Source organism: Notamacropus eugenii, chromosome 3 (assembly GCF_028372415.1).
Source record: "Notamacropus eugenii isolate mMacEug1 chromosome 3, mMacEug1.pri_v2, whole genome shotgun sequence".
Classification (NCBI taxonomy): Eukaryota; Metazoa; Chordata; class Mammalia; order Diprotodontia; family Macropodidae; genus Notamacropus; species Notamacropus eugenii.
The window spans coordinates 171809-192464 of NC_092874.1; the positions used below are offsets into that span (position 1 = coordinate 171809).

The 20656-nt window shown below is 47.1% G+C and overlaps 2 protein-coding genes and 2 long non-coding RNA genes across 4 annotated transcripts in view; 1 reads left to right on the forward strand and 3 right to left on the reverse strand.

Moving 5' to 3' along the window:
* The first annotated feature begins 522 nt into the window (after positions 1-522).
* LOC140532325 (uncharacterized) lies at positions 523-2955 on the forward strand. Its single transcript, XR_011976456.1, has 2 exons — positions 523-1311; positions 1889-2955. It is a non-coding gene; the product is annotated as an uncharacterized lncRNA (long non-coding RNA).
* Positions 2956-11518: 8563 nt separating this feature from the next.
* LOC140531186 (saoe class I histocompatibility antigen, A alpha chain-like) lies at positions 11519-15760 on the reverse strand. The gene is made up of 6 exons (XM_072650262.1): positions 15686-15760; positions 15208-15571; positions 14951-15057; positions 14396-14428; positions 14164-14208; positions 11519-13996 (listed from the first exon to the last, which is right to left on the reverse strand). The coding sequence occupies exons 1-6, from the start codon at positions 15758-15760 to the stop codon at positions 13826-13828; spliced, it is 795 nt and encodes a 264-aa protein (XP_072506363.1). The 3' UTR covers positions 11519-13825.
* Positions 15761-16111: 351 nt separating this feature from the next.
* LOC140532323 (class I histocompatibility antigen, Gogo-B*0101 alpha chain-like) lies at positions 16112-17516 on the reverse strand. The gene is made up of 2 exons (XM_072650715.1): positions 17130-17516; positions 16112-16430 (listed from the first exon to the last, which is right to left on the reverse strand). Exons 1-2 carry the CDS (start codon positions 17191-17193, stop codon positions 16168-16170), a joined length of 327 nt encoding a protein of 108 aa, XP_072506816.1. The 5' UTR covers positions 17194-17516; the 3' UTR covers positions 16112-16167.
* Positions 17517-17579: 63 nt separating this feature from the next.
* Positions 17580-20656, reverse strand: part of LOC140532330 (uncharacterized) — a 30363-nt gene continuing 27286 nt past the window's right edge. The window contains exons 2-3 of the long non-coding RNA XR_011976457.1: positions 18751-18864; positions 17580-18433 (exon numbers count right to left, since the gene is read on the reverse strand). This is a non-coding gene — a long non-coding RNA (uncharacterized lncRNA). The remainder of the gene's footprint in view (positions 18434-18750; positions 18865-20656) is intronic.

Consider the following 20656-nt stretch of genomic DNA (forward strand, 5'->3'; position numbering starts at 1 on the left):
AAAGATAATTGAAATATTTAATTTTTAAAAGACAAACTCCATATCTGAGAATTACTGAGAAAACAGGACAGCGGTCTGAGAGAGATAAGCCTGGGACCAGCATCTTATGCCACCAGCTACAAGTTCAAAATAGGCATGTGACCTAAATACTAAAGATCATGTCATTTTAATTTCAGTTGTTGGAGAGCTCGTATTCATTTTAAAGCCTCCGGTAACAGATGGATTCTGAAGCAAGCAAGGCAGGGAGACAATAATAAAAGATAAAATTGATCGCTTCCATTGTTTGAAATGTAAAGCTTCTGTAGAAGCAGAATGTATGCAGAAAGGATGAGGAGGGAAGCATTGTGGGGTCCCAATCCTAGCACTTTCTCCCGAGACAAAGTTCCAAAGATCCCTTTCCATGGATAGGACCTTGTTCGACCAAGAGGCGGAACAGATTACCTTTGGCCAGCAGAGGGCGCCAAATTCAGACAGTTGTGGGTTGAAGCCGCCTTAAATTTGCCTAGATCCCGCCTGGGGTGGGAGGGTCTGATCACGTGAACCCTCCTCTTCTCCAGAAATAGGACAAGGATCAAGAATTCCACCCTTGGCTTCCTCTCGCGAGGGGAGGTTCAGGAAAGTCCTTAGCTGGAAGGCATTCAGCTCCTCTTCCCCACCTCCCACCCTCCTTCATCTAATCGGAAAGCTTCCCTGCTCTAACCAGCAAAGGGGTGATGAGAAAGCACAGCGCCCCCGTAGGCAGGAGACTTTAGGTCGTTGCTGTGTGACCTCGGGCTAGTTATCTGCTGTCTCTGAACCTCGGGTCGCTCATCTCTAAAACACCATCTAACAGGCTGAGATTCTGCGAGAGAGACGGGGTAGGGAACATAAAGGGAAGCTGAAAGGAAGAGAGGAGAGGAAGACGACTGGGGAGAGAGTTCTTTCTGAAAAGATGAAGGAAATATCGGGGCGATCGGAACCGTGCACATCGAGGCACGCAGCCCCCCGCATCCATAGGTCAACTTTGTCACGGAAAACGCTCTGACTGGAGAGGTTAATGGTAGAAGAGAGGTTGGGGAAGGGACAGGGGAGAGAAGGGAGGACCTTCGATCCAGGAGGTTGGAGGCAGATGAAAGCCGGCTGAAATCTGCCTGCGTGATGAATTGGCTGCATCAGCGTCCCACACACATCCATCCAGCCGCACGAGTTTACAGCAGCCTCGGGGAAATTAAAATCCTGCTTCCGCGCCTGGCTTCCGAGTCGAGCTCCATTCCTGCTCGGACATAGGAACCTTTTCCCAGACCACCTCCAGGGACTACAGGAGTCCACCTTGTAAGATTAGACATGAGGCTGGGATTATTATAATTGTGCAGATGGCAAGGCGCGCGGGGGGGGGGGGGGGGGGGGCTAGGGGGGGAACTCCCCTAGATGGAGGTCTAACTGGCCAATGAGGGGCGCTAGTAGCAGGAGCCACTTGGAGGTTGGTAGGGGCATAACTACCACTCTACAGCAAATCTGAACCCGGGCTCTTCCTCGCCCCAGGGATTCAAGAAAGGCTGTCAGGGGGTCCATGTCAGGGAGTGGAGTGCTAGGGTGAGGAATCACGTCTTTATTTCTGTTATTGGCTTTCTGTGCCATTCTATGTGCTTTATTGATGTATTTAAAAGCTTTATTCCTCAAAGGGGTCCCTAGTGGTTATCAGACAGTGGAAAGGGTCCAGGACACAAACACGGTTAAGCACCCGTATATACAGAAGCTCCATCCTATCCCTTGCTTCCTATAACTCAGAGCTCAGACAAGTCCAAGGTTCGTAGGATTTCAGGGCGGAGGATGATCACAGAATTTGACCACCTACTGGGAAGTACCCAGCTTTAAGAGAAAGCCTGAGTTTCTTTTTCCTTTTTCCTAGAACAAGAATCTTCCCTAACTGGACCAGCTAGTAACGAGTGACGTTACAGCCCCTCGAGTTCTCATTGGCTGCGGCGGAACAAAGACTAGCTCAAACAAGGTTCATTAGGAACCCCTCCTTACTCCTGGATGTCAGCTCTGCTTCTTTGTAAAGCTAAAGAAAGAGGAGAAACGTGGGATCTCATTCCCTTTCCTCCACCTTGCTGTGCAACAACTGAATCAGGGCATCTCAGGCCTAAGTTTTTTATTCTGTCCTGAGTGTATTTTGATACATTTTAATTGTACATTGTAATACATTCTGATCGATACATTGTAAAACACATTTTGATACATTGTAAAACACATTTTGATACATTGTCATTTAGGGGTTAGAGTTATATATGTATACATGTATGAAGACATTGTCATTCTCATAAATGATCTCAAAATTTCTTCCATTTCTCTCATATGCTCTTAGGGCCTCATTTCCAAGGACAGATGCCAACTATTTCCCAAGGCTTCATGAAGCTAGGACACCTAGGGCTTTGCCTAAGGTGGACACTTGGGATGAGCCACACTGCTGACCTCGTGCCAGTAGTCTCCCTGCTTAGAGCCTCACCACTCTCCCGTCTAGTTCCTAGAAAGATCTTAGTGTAAAGAATACAGTCACCTCCCTGACACAGCTCAATGAAGAAACCCCAGGGAAGCTCTAAACTGACAGGAAAGTGAAGTCACCCTGTCAGTGTGAAACCAACAGGAATCACCCAAAGTTCCTTTTCTGCCAAAAGGGACTGTGAACACCCTCTGACCTCCAATGACCCAGGAGCCTTTTCTCCCCCCACCAGCATGAATCAGAACCAGCTCCAGGCTCCTTGGTTGCTGCCCCAGTGTCTAGTCCTCCTAGACCCAGAGAACTCTATAAAAACTCACCATACTCTGCTGGTTTGGGAAGGGGTAGCCCATTCTTTCTGGGACCCCATCATGATGCTCATGCCCTCCTAGGAGCCCAGCAGACCTGTTTCCATCATCCTCTCTGATGACCCTTCAATTTGTAACTATCTCCCCTCAATAAAGACTGGCTTACTTTAATATCTTGGGAATTTTGTTTCTTTGTACTGGGCCCTTGGGATTCTGGGCCTTCCTGAGTCTGTGTTAAGGTGCTGAACCAGAAGGCAGTCCCTGGGCATGGGGGAAGTCAGACAAGACAACAGGTTCATTATGAACAGAGGTCAGGGAGGAGGATACAATGTCCACTTCACATCTGCATTCTACACGGAACTGTCTTTGATGGGCCCACTTGGCTCCTCAGCCCTTCCTATCTGGTTTCATCCTTTTGTGTCCCCAAACTCCCCACAGTTTTCAGGCTTCCAACTGCCTCCTGCACCATCTGTCCACTAACTGCTACCATATCCTGGTTTTGGCAGGGCACTGGCCAGGGAGAAAGTACCAGAGGAAAGGTGACTGGGGTCAAGGAATAGGAGACTCCTCCAGTATCCCATCTCCTACCCTTCCCACCTCAATTCCACCTCTCTCCTTCCCCCATGTTTGCCTCTCTCCTCTCCCCTGAGGGTGCCCCTACAGCCACTCACCAGTCTGGGCCTCTCCCTTAATCCCTGCTCTTTACCACATATACCTGAGTTTGAATCTTGTAGACCTTCTTAGCAGCCAAAGGGTTGGAGATCCTTTTCTTTGGGGAGAGGGACTGAGGGGAGGAAGCAAAGCAATTACCAAAATTATTGGATGCTCTCCAGTACAAGTCTGACATAAGCATTTCCAATTTTTAAACATAGAAGTGAAGTTCAAATATGTCACCAGAATTGAGCCTGACAAGATAAAACTCTTCATCTGACAATGAATCCAGCCCAGTGCCCAGCCTCAGCACCAGGTCGTGACATACACAGACTGGCTTTCCCAGCCCTTTCTGCCTGGAACTTGTTCTGTGTGAACATGAAGTTAATCTTTGCATAAGAGTTAAAAATGTCAAACCATCTCTTATATTTCTCCACTTCCTGCATTTTGGGCTGTACAATAATAATTAAGATCTTAGTTTACAAAAACCTTTGACAATACCAAAATTGAAAAACCTTCATAACTCCAAAAATCGTTTGAAATTTTCAACTCACAAAATTTATTATATAAACTGTATGGTATAACGATCTGATTTTTTAAGTGAGGGGGAGATGGAATAGGGGAGATTGTTGGGGGTGTAAGCTCGGTTCCGTGTGGACAGTCTCGGGCAGGTAAAAGTGAGGACTTCTAACCTCAGAGTTCTCATGAGGCCCCCCAGGGAACAGCTGGGAATTGAGGAGTGAGACACGGGCTATCTCGTGCGTCTCCGCCTCTTCTCCCTGGGATATGTGCTGGGGAGAGCATCCCGCCCTTGAGATTGGCCCATGGTCTGAGCACACCTGTTGTTGACTTACAAAGGGCTGAGAGCACGCCCGGTGCAAACTATGCAGCGGGAGAGCTTAAGTAGGGACAGGAAAGCCTGAATGCGCTCTTTGCGCTGAGGGGCCCTTAGAGGGCAGAGGGTCCCTCCCCTCTCCCACTCCCATTCTCTTGCTGTACGATCTTTGCCCCTTGGGAGGAGGAGGATTCCTCTCTCCTGAGGAAGAATTCACCCTGCACATGTAACCAAGACCCTGAATAAAGCCTAACCCTTGTTCGACTCTGGAAAGTCTCTTCTCTCAATATGTTTATCCGGTTTGGCCACCGAAGACCTGCGACAGGTGAAAGGTAAGACTCGGGTAGCCCATCGGCCTCAAGGCCGAACACAAAAGGAAGCAAAAATTCCCCAAGAGTTGCAGAAAGTCAACAGTAACACAATAGTAAAGAAACCAAGAAGGACAGGGTTGAGAAAAGGCCATTGGCTTTAGCTACTAAGCCATCTTGGAATGCCTTGAAGAGAACACTTTCAGTTGCAGGATAGAGACAAAAGTCAGCCTAAAAGATGTGGAGAAGTGAGTAGGATATGAGGAGTAGATCATAAGTCTTCTAGTTCAGCTGTGTAAGGGTTGGCTCCAAGGGCCACTTACATGGTACTCTCTTCTGATTGGTGGAGACTCATTCTTCAACCCTTCATGCCTGGGTTAAGGACAGGTGAGTTGGTGAGAGTGGGAGAGAAGAAAGATCTGCATTCTTCTAGCTTCTACCATGTAGAGAGATGATGGATGATTTCAGCCTCTCTACTGGGCCTGTCCTCACCAGCTCTCCTTCCTCAGATTTTTTCTCTCTTTTTGGACTTGCCCAAAGTCACACAGGGAGTAAGGGTCAAAGGTCAGATTTAAAGCCAAGTCAGAAACTGCTTTGGGTTCATGGTGTATTGTGATGGAACCATCTCAAAGAATTCAGATCAGAGACTCTGCTCCATGTTGGGAGGAGTGTGTGTGTGTTGTGTGTGTGTGTGTGTGTGTGTGTGTGTGTGTGTGTGTGTCACAGTCAGAGAGGCTCTGCCCACAGGGATGCCAAAAACTACTGCAGCTTTATGATGTGTTATGGTAGAATCATCTCAAAGAATTCAGTCAGACTGCCTCTAATCCAAGTACAGGTATTTGTTGAGATCATGAAGAGGGCTAAGTTCTAAGAGGAACCAGCAGCTTCAGAGAAAGCAAGATTGATTTTTATAGGGTAAAGATGCAGTTGCATAACAGAAATTATGAATATTAAAAAAGCAGGAGTGGTTTGTGAAGGGATTGGGTAATAGGGGATGGGTCCCAGCTGCAATGGAACTGAACATGTGATTACCCACAATGCATACAGAATAACCCATTGGGGGGGCAGTATGTATGTATGATAATATTATAGCAAGCCTTTCTACATCAGAATTTTACTCTTCTTTCCTATTCTTTTCTTTTACTGTTCTTTCAGTTCTTTCCTATTACTGCTCAGGTGCCTACTTAGAGAAAGTCCCTTCTATTATTTTAGGGTTCACATCCTGCTTAGGCCTCCTGATTGAAAGCAGAAAGGCTGCTTTCTGATTGGCTGAGTATTGTGGTCCTGTCTGAGACTAGATCAGCGTGGTTTTGGTTGAGAGCATGGACACACCTGCTGTTTCTGTGGAAAATATGAGGAATGGGGGGAGGAGCCAAGATGGTGGAGTAGAAAGACACACACATGCTAGCTCCGAACCCACAGCCCATAAATATCTGTAAAGAAGAACTCCAAACAAATTCTGGAGCAGAAGAAGCCACAGAACAACGGAGTAGATGAGATTTCTGTTCCAGAGAGCCCTGAAAACCTGACGCAAAAGGTCCGTAGCACACCGGACCCAGAGCAGAGCCCAGCCTTGCCTTGCCTGCGTAGCACCTAGAGGAGCAGATCCAAGCAGGCTTCAGGGACAGAATCTCTAGCGGCCATGCAAGTCCCTCCACCCACAGGTGACAAGGGTCAGTGAGAGAGTCTTTTTGGGTGGCCGAGAGGGGAGTGGGGTGTCCGCATAACTCAGGCCCCCTTGGGAGGCAGCAGCAGGGGTGGCAGCAGACAGGGGCTCCCAAAGCAGGCAGGAGCTCCCATCCATTGTTGAAGGTCTCCACAAAAACCCCCTGAGGGAACTGAGTCCCATGAGGTGGCCCTGCCCCCACCTGAGCACCTGAACTTAATCTCACACTGAATAGCAGCCCTGCCCCCGCCCAAAGCCTTGAGGCTGGGAAGCAGCATTTGAATCTCAGACCCCAAGCGCTGGCTGGGCGGATCTGGAGGCAAGGTGGGAGTGGAAAGAAAACTCAGAAGTCAAGTTACTGGCTGGGAAAATGCCCAGAAAAGGGAAAAAAAATAAGACTATAGAAAGTTACTTTCTTTTTTTTTTTGGGGGGGGGGGGTCACTAATTCTTTTTTTTTTTATTTAACTTTTAACATTCATTTTCATAAAATTTTGGGTTCCACATTTTCTCCCCTTTTGTCCCCTCCCCCCACCCCAAAACACCAAGCATTCTAATTGCCCCTATCACTAATCTGCCCTCTCTTCTGTCATCCCTCCCTTCCCTTGTCCCCATCTTCTCTTTTGTCCTATAGGGCCAGATAACTTTCTATACCCCTTTACGTGTATTTCTTATTTCCTAGTAGCAAGAACAGTACTTGACAGTTGTTCCTAAAACTTTGAGTTCCAACTTCTCTTCCTCCCTCCCTCCCCACCTCTTCCCTTTGGAAGGCAAGCAATTCAATATAGGCCATATCTGTATAATTTTGCAAATGACTTCCATAATAGTCGTGTTGTATAAAACTAACTATATTTCCCTCCATCCTACCCTGTCCCCCATTACTTCTATTCTCTCTTTTGATCCTGTCCCTCCCCATGAGTGTTGACCTCAAATTGCACCCTCCTCCCCATGCCCTCGCTTCCATCATCCCCCCCACCCTGCTTATCCCCTTATCCCCCACTTTCCTGTATTGTAAGATAGGTTTTCATACCAAAATGAGTGTGCATTTTATTCAGAAGGTTACTTTCTTGGTGAACAGATATTTCCTCCCTTCCTTTCTGATGAGGAAGAACAATGCTTACCATCACGGAAAGACACAGAAGTCAAGGCTTCTGTATCCCAAACATCCAAAATAAATATACCATGGGCTCATGCCATGGAAGAGCTCAAAAAGGATTTCGAAAATCAAGTTAGAGAGGTGAAGGAAAAACTGGGAAGAGAAATGAGAGAGATGAAAGAAAAGCATGAAAAGCAGGTCAACATCTTGCTAAAGGAGACCCAAAAAAATGCTGAAGAAAATAACACCTTAAAAAATAGGCTAACTCAACTGGAAGAAGAGGTTCAAAAAGCCAATGAGGAGAAGAATGCTTTCAAAAGCAGAATTAGCCAAATGGAAAAGGAGGTTCAAAAGCTCACTGAAGAAAATAGTTCTTTCAAAATTAGAATGGAACAGATGGAGGCTAATGACTTTATGAGAAACCAAGAAATCACAAAACAAAACCAAAAGAATGAAAAAATGGAAGATAATGTGAAATATCTCATTGGAAAAACAACTGACCTGGAAAATAGATCCAGGAGAGACAATTTAAAAATTATGGGCCTACCTGAAAGCCATAATCAAAAAAAGAGCCTAGACATCATCTTTCATGAAATTATCAAGGAAAACTGCCCTGAGATTCTAGAACCAGAGGGCAAAATAAGTATTCAAGGAATCCACCAATCACCACCTGAAAGAGATCCAAAAAGAGAAACTCCTAGGAACATTGTGGCCAAATTCCAGAGTTCCCTGGTCAAGGAGAAAATATTGCAAGCAGCTAAAAAGAAACAATTCAAGTATTGTGGAAATACAATCAGGATAACACAAGATCTAACAGCTTCTATATTAAGGGATCGAAGGCCGTGGAATATGATATTCCAGAAGTCAAAGGAACTAGGACTAAAACCAAGAATCACGTACCCAGAAAAACTGAGTATAATACTTCCGGGGAAACAATGTTCTTTCAATGAAATAGAGGACTTTTAAGCATTCTTGATGACAAGACCAGAGCTGAAAAGAAAATTTGACTTTCAAACACAAGAATGAAGAGCAGCATGAAAAAGTAAACAGCAAAGAGAAGTCATAAGGGACTTACTGAAGTTGAACTGTTTACATTCCTACATGGAAAGAAAATATTTGTAACTCTTGAAACTTTTCAGTATCTGGGTAGTGGGTGGGATTATGCACACACACACACACACACACACACAGAGAGAGACAGAGAGCACAGAGTGAATTGAATAGGATGGGATCATATCTTAAAAAAATGAAATTAAGTGGTGAGAGAGAAATATATTGGGAGAAGAAAGGGAGAAATGGAATGGGGCAAATTATCTCTCATAAAAGAGGCAAGCAAAAGACTTTTTAGTGGAGGGAAAAAGAAGGGAGGTGAGAGAAAAACATGAAGTTTACTCTCATCACATTCCACTAAAGGAAGGAATAAAATGAACACTCATTTTGGTATGAAAACCTATCCTACAATGCAGGAAAGTGGGGGAGAAGGGGATAAGCAGGGTGGGGGGGATGATGGAAGGGAGGGCAATGGGAGGAGGGAGCAATTTGAAGTCAACACTCTTAAGGAGGGACAGGATCCAAAGAGAGAACAGAAGCAATGAGGGGCAGGATAGGATGGAGGGAAATATAGTTAGTTTTACACAATACAACTATTATGGAAGTCATTTGCAAAACTACACGGATATGGCCTATATTGAATTGCTTGCCTTCCAAAGGGCATGGGTGGGGAGGGAGTGAGGAAGAGAAGTTGGAACTCAAAGTATTAGGAACAACTGTCGAGTACTGTTCTTGCTTCTAGGAAATAAGAAATATAGGTAAAGGGGTACAGAAAGTTATCTGGCCCTACAGGACAAAAGAGAAGATGGGGACAAGGGAAGGGAGGGATGACAAAAGAGAGAGCAGAATGGTGATAGGGGCAATTAGAATGCTCAGTGTTTTGGGGTGGGGGGAGGGGACAAATGGGGAGAAAATTTGGAACCCAAAATTTTGTGAAAATGAATGTTAAAAGTTAAATAAATTAATAAAAAAAATCAAAAAAAAAAGGAAAATATGAGGAATGAGTCTGGGGGTGGTGGCTGGGGTCCCAGTACAGGGACACGCCTACTATTTCTGTCAGAAATAAGAGTTCATAGACATACCTGTTGTTCTAGTGAGCAGTGAGGCCTATATGAAGAAGGTAGGATGGGCAGGGGCGAGAGCAGTGGGCCTGCTGTTCAGTGGGGCCTATAAAGAAGTTAGAATATTGGGGCTGGGGGCAGCTTGATCAGGGTTCCACCACTAGGGCTCAAGCCAGTATCCTTTCCATTGTTGTGCATAACTGCAGGGGATAAATGGAAAGGTTTGATTTTAAGGAGGAGGGAGCCTGGAAAGGGATAAGAAGATGGCATGATGATGTCTTCCCCTTCTCAGCTAACCTCCTTGGAAACTCGTGGGCATTTGGGGCCCCTTTGTCCTCTTCTCACCCTCTTCTGAACCCTCTCTAACGTGGCTTTCTTTGTTCAACTGAAACTTTTCTCCAGAGACACCAGTGATATCTCTCATTCCTGGGCCTTCTCAGTCCTCAGAGGTCTTCACCTGGTGCATCATTTCAGTGCTGACTACCTTCTGATCCTGCATCTCATCTGCTCTCTAGGTTGTCATGACACTGTTTTCTCCTGGTTCTCCTCCCATCTACATGACTATTCGTTCTGGATCACTTTTCCTGGTTCTTCATGCAGCTACTAACTGTTGGTGTCTCCCAAAGCCCTGTCCTGGACTCATTTCTCTGAGCTATCTCCAGTCATCCTGATGAATATCTCGTCACTGGATCCAGATGGCTCAGGAGGGGAAAGTGAGACTGGTGACCTTGCACAGCCCTCCCTCACTCAAATCAAAGTCAATTGTAAGTCATGTCATCATCTCCCTGATGTCACAGTCCTCTTCAAGAGCTAAGGACAAACACAACCTGTGAGTGGTCGGAGCTGCCTGAATGGGGACCCATTCAGTTGGGTAACTCAGCTCCTGCTCTCCCTCTCCTTCCTTTCTTCTCCTCTCCAAAGGAAGGCAAATTTTGATGGCTGAAAGCTGCCTAGCTAACTTGGGGTTTACTGGCTAGATTTTCTTTCTCAAAGACCAGACCTTAAAACCAATTCATTCTGGGGCTCATAGATTGAACAACAATAGGTCCCTGCCCAACCACCACTTAATGGCTAATTTGGGGGGCCTTTCTGGCTCAAACTCAATGTAAATGGTAACTTTCTCTTTTGGCCAGCAACTCTGGGGGTCTTCCCCTCTCAGTCTGATTTTTTTTTTGAAGGGAACATCCGTTGAGTCACTTCTTAAAGAGGTCTGTTCACTGAATGGATCTTACCTCACTCAAAGTGAGAACCTGAAGACCTTAGCTTACAAGAGCCAGGGTCTCCCAATGCATCCTGGACCATCTCCAGTCATCCTGAAGAATATCTGGTAACTGGATCCAGATGGCTCTGGAGGAGAAAGTGAGGCTGGTGATCTTGCACACCCATCTCTCACTCAAAACAAAGTGAAGTGCAAGTCATGTTATCATCTCCCTGATGTCATGGTCCTCTTGGAGAACAAAGGACAAGCATCTCCCAAAGCTCTGTCCTAGGCTCATTTCTCTGTTCTCTAAGTACTCTCTCACTTGGAAATCTCCTTGGCTCTCATGGGTTCAATTCTCTGTATGCTGATGATTCTTGCATCAATTTATCTAACCCAAGTCTCTTTCCATTTTCATGGGGCAGCTAGATGGCTTAGTGGATAGAGAAGTGGGCCTGCAGTCAGGAGGACTTGAGGTCAATTCTCAGACATTTATTAGTTCTGTGACTTTTGGCAACTCACACTTCTTTGCCTTAATCTGCTGGAGAAGGCAGTAGGCAGTATGGTCCATGGGCTCACAAAGATTCAGACATCTTAAGCAACGACAAGTGTCTTTCCTAATCTTAAGGCCTACCTCTTACTTGCCCTATAGGACACTTCTTAACCAGCTGTTGGGCTGGGCCATCCCCAGCTCTCCGGACTTTTTCTCTCGCCTCTGTCTCCTCTGACTCCAGAGGAATCAGACTGATGACTTCTCACAGTTCTGCCTCACACCCTCCTGAAATCATTGGTCTTCTTCAATTACAAAGGATGAATGAAATGTCAACCAGGCTAAGCCCATCCTTCAAAAGGCAGAGAAGTCCAAGCTGAGTTGAAAGCACAAAAGTTTTATTAGGAGGAAAATCAGACACTAATGAAGTGGAACCCAGGGACAAAGTACAAAGCAGCCCATAGTCTAGGAGAGGTAGGGCCAATTTATGCTTGAAAACTAAAAAGATGATGCTCAGGGAGTGACATTCACTCATGGAAACACATTCATATATACAAAAGGGCCTAAAGGTACCTAAATTACTGTTGTATTTCCCTCATCATTCTGATACATGGAATCAGTTCTAGTTCTTAATATTGTTATGGTCTAAAGGATTCATACCTATGTATGCTAAATGCTTATATAGTGTATCCAAAAAGATTTGGTCAATCTGGTGATGCTGGTATGGTTAACTTGACCAAAAATTAATACAACTACATTTACTTAATAACATATTCCCTGATCATTTCTATTGCTGCCCCAACCTAGATCAGAGCATCTTAACCTTTTTGTGTGTCATCGGGTAAAGCTTTTAATAAACATCTTCTCAGAGTGCTACTGTGGTTTTTGAAAATTTAATAGTCAAATGAATGCTTGTATTTCAATTAGAAATTAGTTAAAATAAACATGCATTTCCCCCTCCAAGTTCTCAGACCCCCTGAAAACTCTCATCAAATTCCTCAGAGGTCAGTGTACCTCATGGGAAGAGCCTCTGACGTAGATAAATATAACCTCGACTTTGAGGCTGAAGCTGCTTCTCACTGGGAAGCCTTCCCTGGGTATGCCAAACCAGCTTCTCTGAACACCCATGGTCTTCATAAGCCACGTCTCAACATACACTTGTGTTGTTTACTGTTTCTGTGGATATTATTCCCCAGTGATCTAGAAAGCAGCTGAAGGGACTTCTATTTCCAGAATCTTCTTTCAATAACTTGTTATCTAACATTGTTCTAGTTTTTAATAATTTAGTTACTAGTTTTTAGTAATTATCAAGCAGATTCTACTTTCACAGAAAAGTCCTAGAGCTCAGAGGAAGGACTTGGGGATTGGAGTCAGGCAGGGCAACAGCCTTGATCGAGTCTCCTCTAAGTAGCGGGACCCGAGGGCCTCGAGGTACTTTCAGACTCTAGCCTGATGAGCCTGGGAAGTCTCCAAGCTCACCATGAAGTCTGGAGGCTTCAGGGGCTGACTACACCCCCCCATTCCGAAGGGAGAATACTCTAATTCTAAATTCTGTAATACCATGAATATCCACCAGGTGGCAGGAGGGTCCCTGCTTAGGAGATAAATGACTGACTTCACTGGGGTGAATTCTGAACCCCACAGGATGAAAGTCATCGTTTCAATGAGTGTCACGATCATTGAATGACTGTCTGGAATTGGCAGAATCAGGAATTAGCACTTGAAAGCAATAATAATAACAGCGCTCCTTCTATAATAAGCCATACAAAGTACTTTGTAAATTTATTTGATCTTCACCCCACCCTGGGTGGAGGGGCTATTATGACCTCCCTCTTACAGATAAAGAAATCTGAAGTGAGAGGTTAAGTGACCTGCTCAGGGTCACAAAGCTGTTAGGTGTCTGAGATGGGATTTGAACTCAGGCTTTCCTGCCTCTAGGTCAGAGGCTCCACTGACTGAGCCACCTTGAAATTTAGACCCACTTTCTGCTGCAAATGAGGAAAGTGAGCCCCCATGGAAGACTTGTCCTCTCCTCTCACAAGACTTCCTGTCCCTCTATGGTTTACCAGGAGCAGGATGGAAATATTGCTTTTATATCTCTGATGAAAATGACAAAACAGAATGAACCTCTCCAAAGGTTGGTGCTGTGGAGTGGCCTGTAGGTGGGCAGCCTATGGGCTAGTGACCCAGCAGCCTGTCTAGGCATGGCTCCAGGCCCAGAAGTGTGCAGCCTGGGCTCTGTGAGAAGCCCTGGAACAAGTCCCAATAGACCCTATCCCTAAATGCCCCCAAGCAGAACAAATCAAAGACAAACGTCTGCCCCATTACCATACACTGCCCCTCCCAGCACCCCCCCCCCCCCCCCCAGCTCCTCTGGGCTCAGCCCTCACTTGCACTCACAGACTCAGCAGAACAAGTAAAAAGATTCTCAGGCATCTCCAAACTTTCATTTCTTCTCTCCTTCACGTGGCCAGAGCATCCCCACACTGTCATCCTGTCCCCCACAATCTACCATTCAATGTGAAGCTCAGCTGAGATTGTCGAGAAAAGCTGAAGACTGCAGAGCAGTGATTCATCAGGCTGTTTTAGCGGTCAGACAGAGACCCCAGAGGTCAGGGCAGCCTCAGATGTGAACCAGACCCATTCCCAAAGCAGACAGAAAGATAGAAGGGAGGAGGGAGGGAGGCCTTAGAGAGCAGGGTGAGGGCCCTGATGAGGCTGCCCTGGGCTTGGGCCAGTAGAGTCCAGGGATGATCCCAGGGGCCACTGCTGGGGAAAAAAGCCAGAGGTCAACAGGAATAACACAGGAACTACAGATTGGTTTTCCATCTCAGGTCCATGCCAGACAATTCTCTCAAGCTGAAGAAGGAAAGACAGATTCAGGGGGATCCTCCAAGTGCCCTCTGACTTCCAACCTCTCATCGTTCTGAAGGGTCTGCCTCACCACCCAGCCAATCCTCAGCCCAACCTCCCACAGACCCTCCTCTTTGCTTGACCCCTCCCTCCTCCCAGGCTCCCAGTCTCACCTTTGGCTGTGAGAGAGACATCTGACCCCTGTACACTGTCATTGCCTGGAGACAAAGGAGGGAAACAACCCAGTCAGAGACATGCATCCCAGAACCAGGGTATGGGAAGGGAAGGGAACACCAAGGGAAGGCTCCTGGGCTAATCCTCTCCTCTGCTTTCTCATTGCTCAGGTCCCAGAGACATCATGGCCTGGCCCCTTCTTTCTACCCTCCATGTCTACCCTTCACTTACCTGTGACTGGAACATAATCACCTCCTTTTCCACCTGGAAATGAAAAAATACTTCCAGTGAGGAATCCAGGAGAGGAGACCACATTAAGGTCTCAGAAGTTCACTAGTTTGTCTTGGAGACACAACAAATAACCAAGACTGCACCCCCTCCCTCACTCTAGTGCCCACCTCTAGATCCAAGAGGAAGAGAGTAAAGGCCTCCAAATGGGCACTTTCCACCCTCCCCAGGCCTGCCTCCCGAGGTTCCCAGGGCTGGTCTACAGCCCCCAGGTGGGGAGACACCCAGGCCCTCAGGCAGAGATTCCCATGTTCATCTCTGATCTGTGTCTGAAGCAGATTCCCCACTCAGCCAGCCTGTCATACCCTAGCCAGGCATCCTCGAGAGAAATGGCTTCTACTTACAGATTTGTTCATCAAGGGTCTTAGCATCCATATGATCATCCCTTAGTTGGGAAGGAAAAGACTTGAGGAACGAAAGATAAGCTGCAGTGTCAAGGGAAACCCAGATCTCCATGGTGCCTGATCCCTAATGGCCCTCCCAGTCAGTCCTGCCTACCTGAATGCTTCCTTCTCCAGATCTCAACTCCAGCAATGACTGCAGTGAGGAGGAGGAGGACAGCAGCAATGTCCCCACAATGTACCAGGTGGGTGATGACTGTGGCTCTGAAATGGAAAAGGGAAGTGAGAGGCCCTGATCCCTGTCAGGTCTGAGAGTCACTAACCCCTCCCCCACCTTCCTCAGTAACTCCCCTTCCCTCTGGTCCTATGGAGGTGGAGAATGGCCTTTACCCAGCCCCTCCTCACTGTCCTTACCACACTGTAGGGTAAGGGGCTCAGACAGCCCCTCGTGCTGAACTCGGCAGGTGTATCTCCCTTCCTGGCCCGAGGTTATCTGCACAGCTGCCCACTTCTGGAAGGTGCTATCTCCTGCAGGCCTGGTCTCAATGAACTCCGTGTCTTGGGGTGGTTCCTCCCTATCCCTCAGCCAAGTCAAGAAGATCTCCTTAGGGTAAAAGTCCTGGGCCCTGCACCGCAGGATCACCTCCCCACTGGGGTCAGTGTGGCGGGTCACTGGCACAGAGTGGGTCTGGAGGCCAAGGTCAGAGGCATTTCCAGGTTCTTCCTTTCTCCCTCCCCTCCAGGGGCACAAGTACAGGTGGAGCCAGGAGGAACAACTCTAAATGTAAGCCCTAAGGTACAAGGGATTCCTAGGGTCGGGAGCTCGCGGCTAAGGCTGCAGAGGAGGTGGAAAATGGCCGGCCGGGGCCTTGAATGCCACGCACTCACACACCGGTTTGGCCACAGATGCGGTGCCGTCCTGAGGCGGGCCGGCGGTACCTATCCTCATCAGCTTCTCCTTTCCCATCTCCAGGTACTTTTTCAGCCACAGTACGCACGCCTCCTCCAGACAGACCTTTTTTATCTCCGCCAGGCTCCTCCGCCTCCTTCTGGTTCTTGGAGTTCACAGCCTGGGGCACCGATGCCGTCCACGAGTAGGTCTCCGTGTCTAGGGTGAGGTACTCGCGGCCATCGTAGACTTTTTGTTCAAATCCGCGCTTGAAGGTGAGCTCGGGGGACACCTCTCAGCCATACGTGACCTGGAAGGTGTGGACGCCTGCCCCGTTCCTGGCCCCGGGTCAGCACGGCCAGACTTTGGCTGATCCCGTGAACCGCCCCCCACCCAGGACGCCCCCGAAGTATCTTCTTCAGCCTCGGGAGACCCCCCCACCCCCAGGCAGGTGACCACGGGATGATTTCGGCCTCCCACTCCCGTCACGCACCGCCCGCGCAGTAACCCTGTGCGTTGGCCATGGAGACCCACGTCTGACCCTCCCAGCAGTCCGGGTTCATCTGTTCCATCCACGCCGCCCGCGTCTCCTGCCTCGGGCCCGGGCAGTCACTGTCGAAGCGCACGAACTTCTGATCGTCCACGATGAACCGCGGCTTTCCAAGCCCGGTCCGGGACACGGCGGTGTCGAAATACCTCAGGGAGTGAGAGCCTGAGACGTGTGGACCCGACCCCGGCGGCACCGCATCTGCAGCCAAACGGGTATGGGACCCTTGACCCTGTGCCGACCAGGGTGTGACCCTTCATTCCAGACTCCTAACCACGCAACCTGGAGATGCCTCCCCACCCCCAGCATCCTAGCCCCTCGGACCCCCGAGGCTGCTGGCTCACCCGGGTCCCTCCCACTCCTCACCCTCAGTCCCCACCTTGTGTCCTCACCTGGCCCCGCCTCATCACACACTCCCCCACGATCCTCCGTGAAGCTCTCTAACAAAGCTGCTCCTGGTTCTCTGTCCTCGCCCTTGGATGTGGGGGGCTCTCGGACAGCTCTGTTCCTTCTTAACGCCCCCAGAACTGTCTCCCCCATTCTCCCTCCTAGTTCCTCTGCCTCATCGCCCCGTGTGCTCACACCCACCTACCAATCCACTCACCCTCCCCCCAAAACTAAGGAACCGACACCAAGACCAAGCCTCCTGCCAAAGCCCAGCTAAGGGACGACGGGCTACTGGTCCTCGAGTCACACACACGCTCCTATACTTCATTCATGGCTTCTTCCTTTCCGCACCAGCCAGACTGCACCTGAGATGAAGGACCCGGTTCCGGAGAAATTCACGCTAGGCTGGGGTCGGAGGGAGCTTTCTGTAGGAAACCCCATCTCTGCCACACGTCTACCCCTGGGTGCTGTGTCCAGTCTCCAGGCGACCGTTTAATAGTATTCTCTACTTACCTGCCCAGGTCTCTGTCAGGGCCAGGGTCCCCAACAAAAAGAGAGAGAGCATATAACAGTCCATGGTTCACAGACAGAGAAGCTCAAGATGCCTGAGGCCGATTTGTTTGGGGTTTAAAGAGGGACGAATTCCAAACTTATGGTTGGCATTACAGTGTGTCTGCCAACCAATAGCAAATGAAAGTCAAAAACGTCATTGGTGACTGGGCAGAATAAGCATGCAATAGGAGACCAAAACTGAAACTGACGCGGAGGAAATTCCCTGCTTTACAGACCGTGGTCCTTTCTTTTGTTCACAGAACAGCCTCTAATTCTGTGGAGTCTGAGTCTCCCTCCCTCCATCATCACTCCAGGAGCGCACTGCTATTGGGCTCCCAGGTTGAAACTGAGAAAAAGACGCCCCACCCTTCACCCCTCCCTTCCTGACCTTCCATTCCCCCAGCCCTCCTCACTGTGACCTTTTCCCTGCCTTAGAAATTAGGAAGAAAAATGAAGGTCTTGTACCCATAAGCAAGAAAGGAATGCAAGAATAAAGGGTAAATCAGAGCCCAGTAAACAGAATTCGGAATCAGAGTAGAAGACTTTGTCTCACCATAAAATGTGCTGCTAGGTGGCCCAGTACATAGAGCCTAAGGCCTAGAGTCAGTAAGACCTGAGTTCCAATCCAGACGCCAGACATTCACTAGCTCTGTGACCCTGGGCAAATCACTGAACCCTGTTTGCCTCAGTTTCCTCATCTGAAAAATGAGCTGGAGAATGAAATGGCAAACCACTCCAATTTCTTTGACAAGAAAACCCCAAATGGGATAACAGAGAATCTGACAAAACTCAAAAACAACAAAAGGAAAGAGCTTAATTATTAAAGTGGAGAGAAATGCTATTTCCGCATAAGGTTAGTTCTGAACTGCCTGAAATATGAAGGTGTGAGTTTCTAGTAACTTTTTTTTTTCTTCAGAAACAAAGAACCTGGGCACATTTGAGAGGATTTTCCCTCTTTCTTGGATCATCACTCCAACTAGGAAACCATGAAACTTGAAATTTTATGGAAAGCATCAAGTTTTCCCTGGAAAGGATCTTAAAGATAATCTTAATTTTACAGATTGAGAAACTGAAGACCAATAATGTTGAGAGACTTTTCCAAGACCATAAAGAGAGAAAGCAGCAAAACTGAGATTTTCACCTTTATCATTTCATTGCAGATTCCATCCTCTTTCTCCAACTCCAAGGGTGGGCTGGAGACAGTCCTGAAGGAGTGTACCCTGGGGGAGGACACTTGGCCCCTTCAGAGCATGGTGGAGTCAGCACTATAGGGAAAGGCAAGGAAAGCACTGGATAATTCTATTTCCTATCATTTCCTGCTACTAGATCCTTCAGACCAAGTCCTCTCCCATCTTTCCTTTTTTGATCCCAGTGGAGCTTTAAAAAATGTCTCCTGAAAACCCCAAACCTTGTCATTTTCCATTGTGCTCCTTTCCCCAAAGCACAGCTGTCTGGTGCACTAGTTTTCTAGGGAAAATGTAGACAAGTCCTGAGATTTTTACACTCTTTCAGCAATATCTCCCCTGTGAAAGATTAGGATGGGAAGCAAAGCCAAGATGACAGAATGAAAGCAGAGACTCACCTGTGCCCATCCACAAATTCCCTCAGATATCTCTAAGAAGTGAATCTGAATGAATTTTAGAATGGTAGAATCCACTGGGAGACAGAGTGTGGCAGATATCTAGCCCAGGACAGCCTGAAAGATCAATGGGAAGGATTTGTTACATAGGAATAGAGGAACAAAATATCCACAGAGGCACTAGTGCGGATGTGGCCAGAGCAAAGCAGAAAAGGTCTTGGGTGGGTTGAATCATTGGCAGCAGTTCAGATTCCCAAACTGCTCTTCACAGGACAGAGTCCAGCAGAACAGGGTGAAAGAGAAGCACTGGGCCTATGACAGCTGTAGCAGCTGTTCCTGGGCTATCAGCCCACAGACTAAATGTTTGAAAGTCACCTACCTGAACATCTGGGAGCCAAGATGGCTAAGTAAACTGTAAGTGCTCTCACCTTCCCTGATTAACCTTGAAAAACCCAGAGAATATTGCCCAAGGAAAAATTCTGGAATAGTGGAGCCAGCAAAAGAGGTAAAGTGTCTTTTAGCTCAGAAGATTAGGGAGACTACCGGGAAGGGTCCCTCTTGCTGTGACTGAAGGGAACCCGTGCAGCAAGGGATCCCAGCAAACCCCAACCTCACTGAACCAGCAGAAGATCCTGAGCCCAAGTGGGGTAGAGCTGGCAAGTGCCAACACCAGGACCCCAAGTATGCCTTAGCACAGCCAGGGGAACTGTCAGACACCAGTGCAGAAAGGGTTAGTGCACCACTAGGGGAGGAGGAAACCTTCAGATGCCAGACTACTCCTCCCCCACATCTCATACCGTGAGCTTAAGTGTAACCCCCTGGGAAACTCAGACTTCACCTGGCCTCAGCCTTGGCACTCACCAGTCAGCTCAACTGACTGCAGCATAAGCTGCAGCATTATATAGCTCCTTGTTGAGAGAACCAGAGGCCACAGAATACAAAGCCAGTAAGCAGGAACTAACTCTCAGCACGAGAAACATATGCCCCAGAAGCAGAGATCCACTTTAAAAGCCAGGAAAAAGACAATCACCATGAGCAAGAAGTAAATTAAAAAACCAAAGACCATAGAATCTTATTATAGGGACAGAGAAGAAGAAAATATGAATTCAGAAGAGGACAGCATTGACATTGTACTCACATCTGAAACCTCAAATGGAATATGAACTGGTCTCAAGCCCAAGGAGCATCCTTGGAAGAGCTCAGGAAGGATTTTAAAAGCCAAATTAAAGAGATAGAAGAAAAATTGACCAATGCTTTTTAAAATGCATCCAGCTCCTTAAAAAATAAAATTGGCCAAATGGATAGCCTCACTGGAAAAAACAACTCTTTAAAAGGAACAGTTGGACAAAAGGAAAAGGAGGTACAAAAGCTAACTGAAGAAAACAATTTGTTAAAAATTAGAATTGGGCAAGTAGAAACAATGACTCTATGACGCATCAAGTATCAGTCAAACAAAATCTAAAGAATGAAAAAACAGAAGAAAATGTAAAATATCTCATTGGAAAATCAACTGACCTGTAAAATAGATCCAAGAAAGAAAATCTAAGAATTATTGGTCTACCGGAAATCCATGATGAAAAAAAAAAACCTACACAGTATCTTCCAAAAAATCTTTCAGGAAAACTTCCCTGAGATCCTAGTTCCAGAGGACCAATAGTCATTGAAAGAATCCACCAATCACCTCCTGAAAGAGATCCCAAATTGAAAATACCAAGAAATACTGTTGTCAAATTCCAGAATTATCAGGTCAAGGAGAAAACACTGCAGGTAACTAGAAAGAAACAATTTAAATATTAAGAAACCACCTTCAGGATCACACAGGACCTTGTACCTTCTACACTAAAAGATTGGAGGGATTGGAATATGATATTTTATAAAGCAAAACAGCTTGGACTACACCCAAGAATCA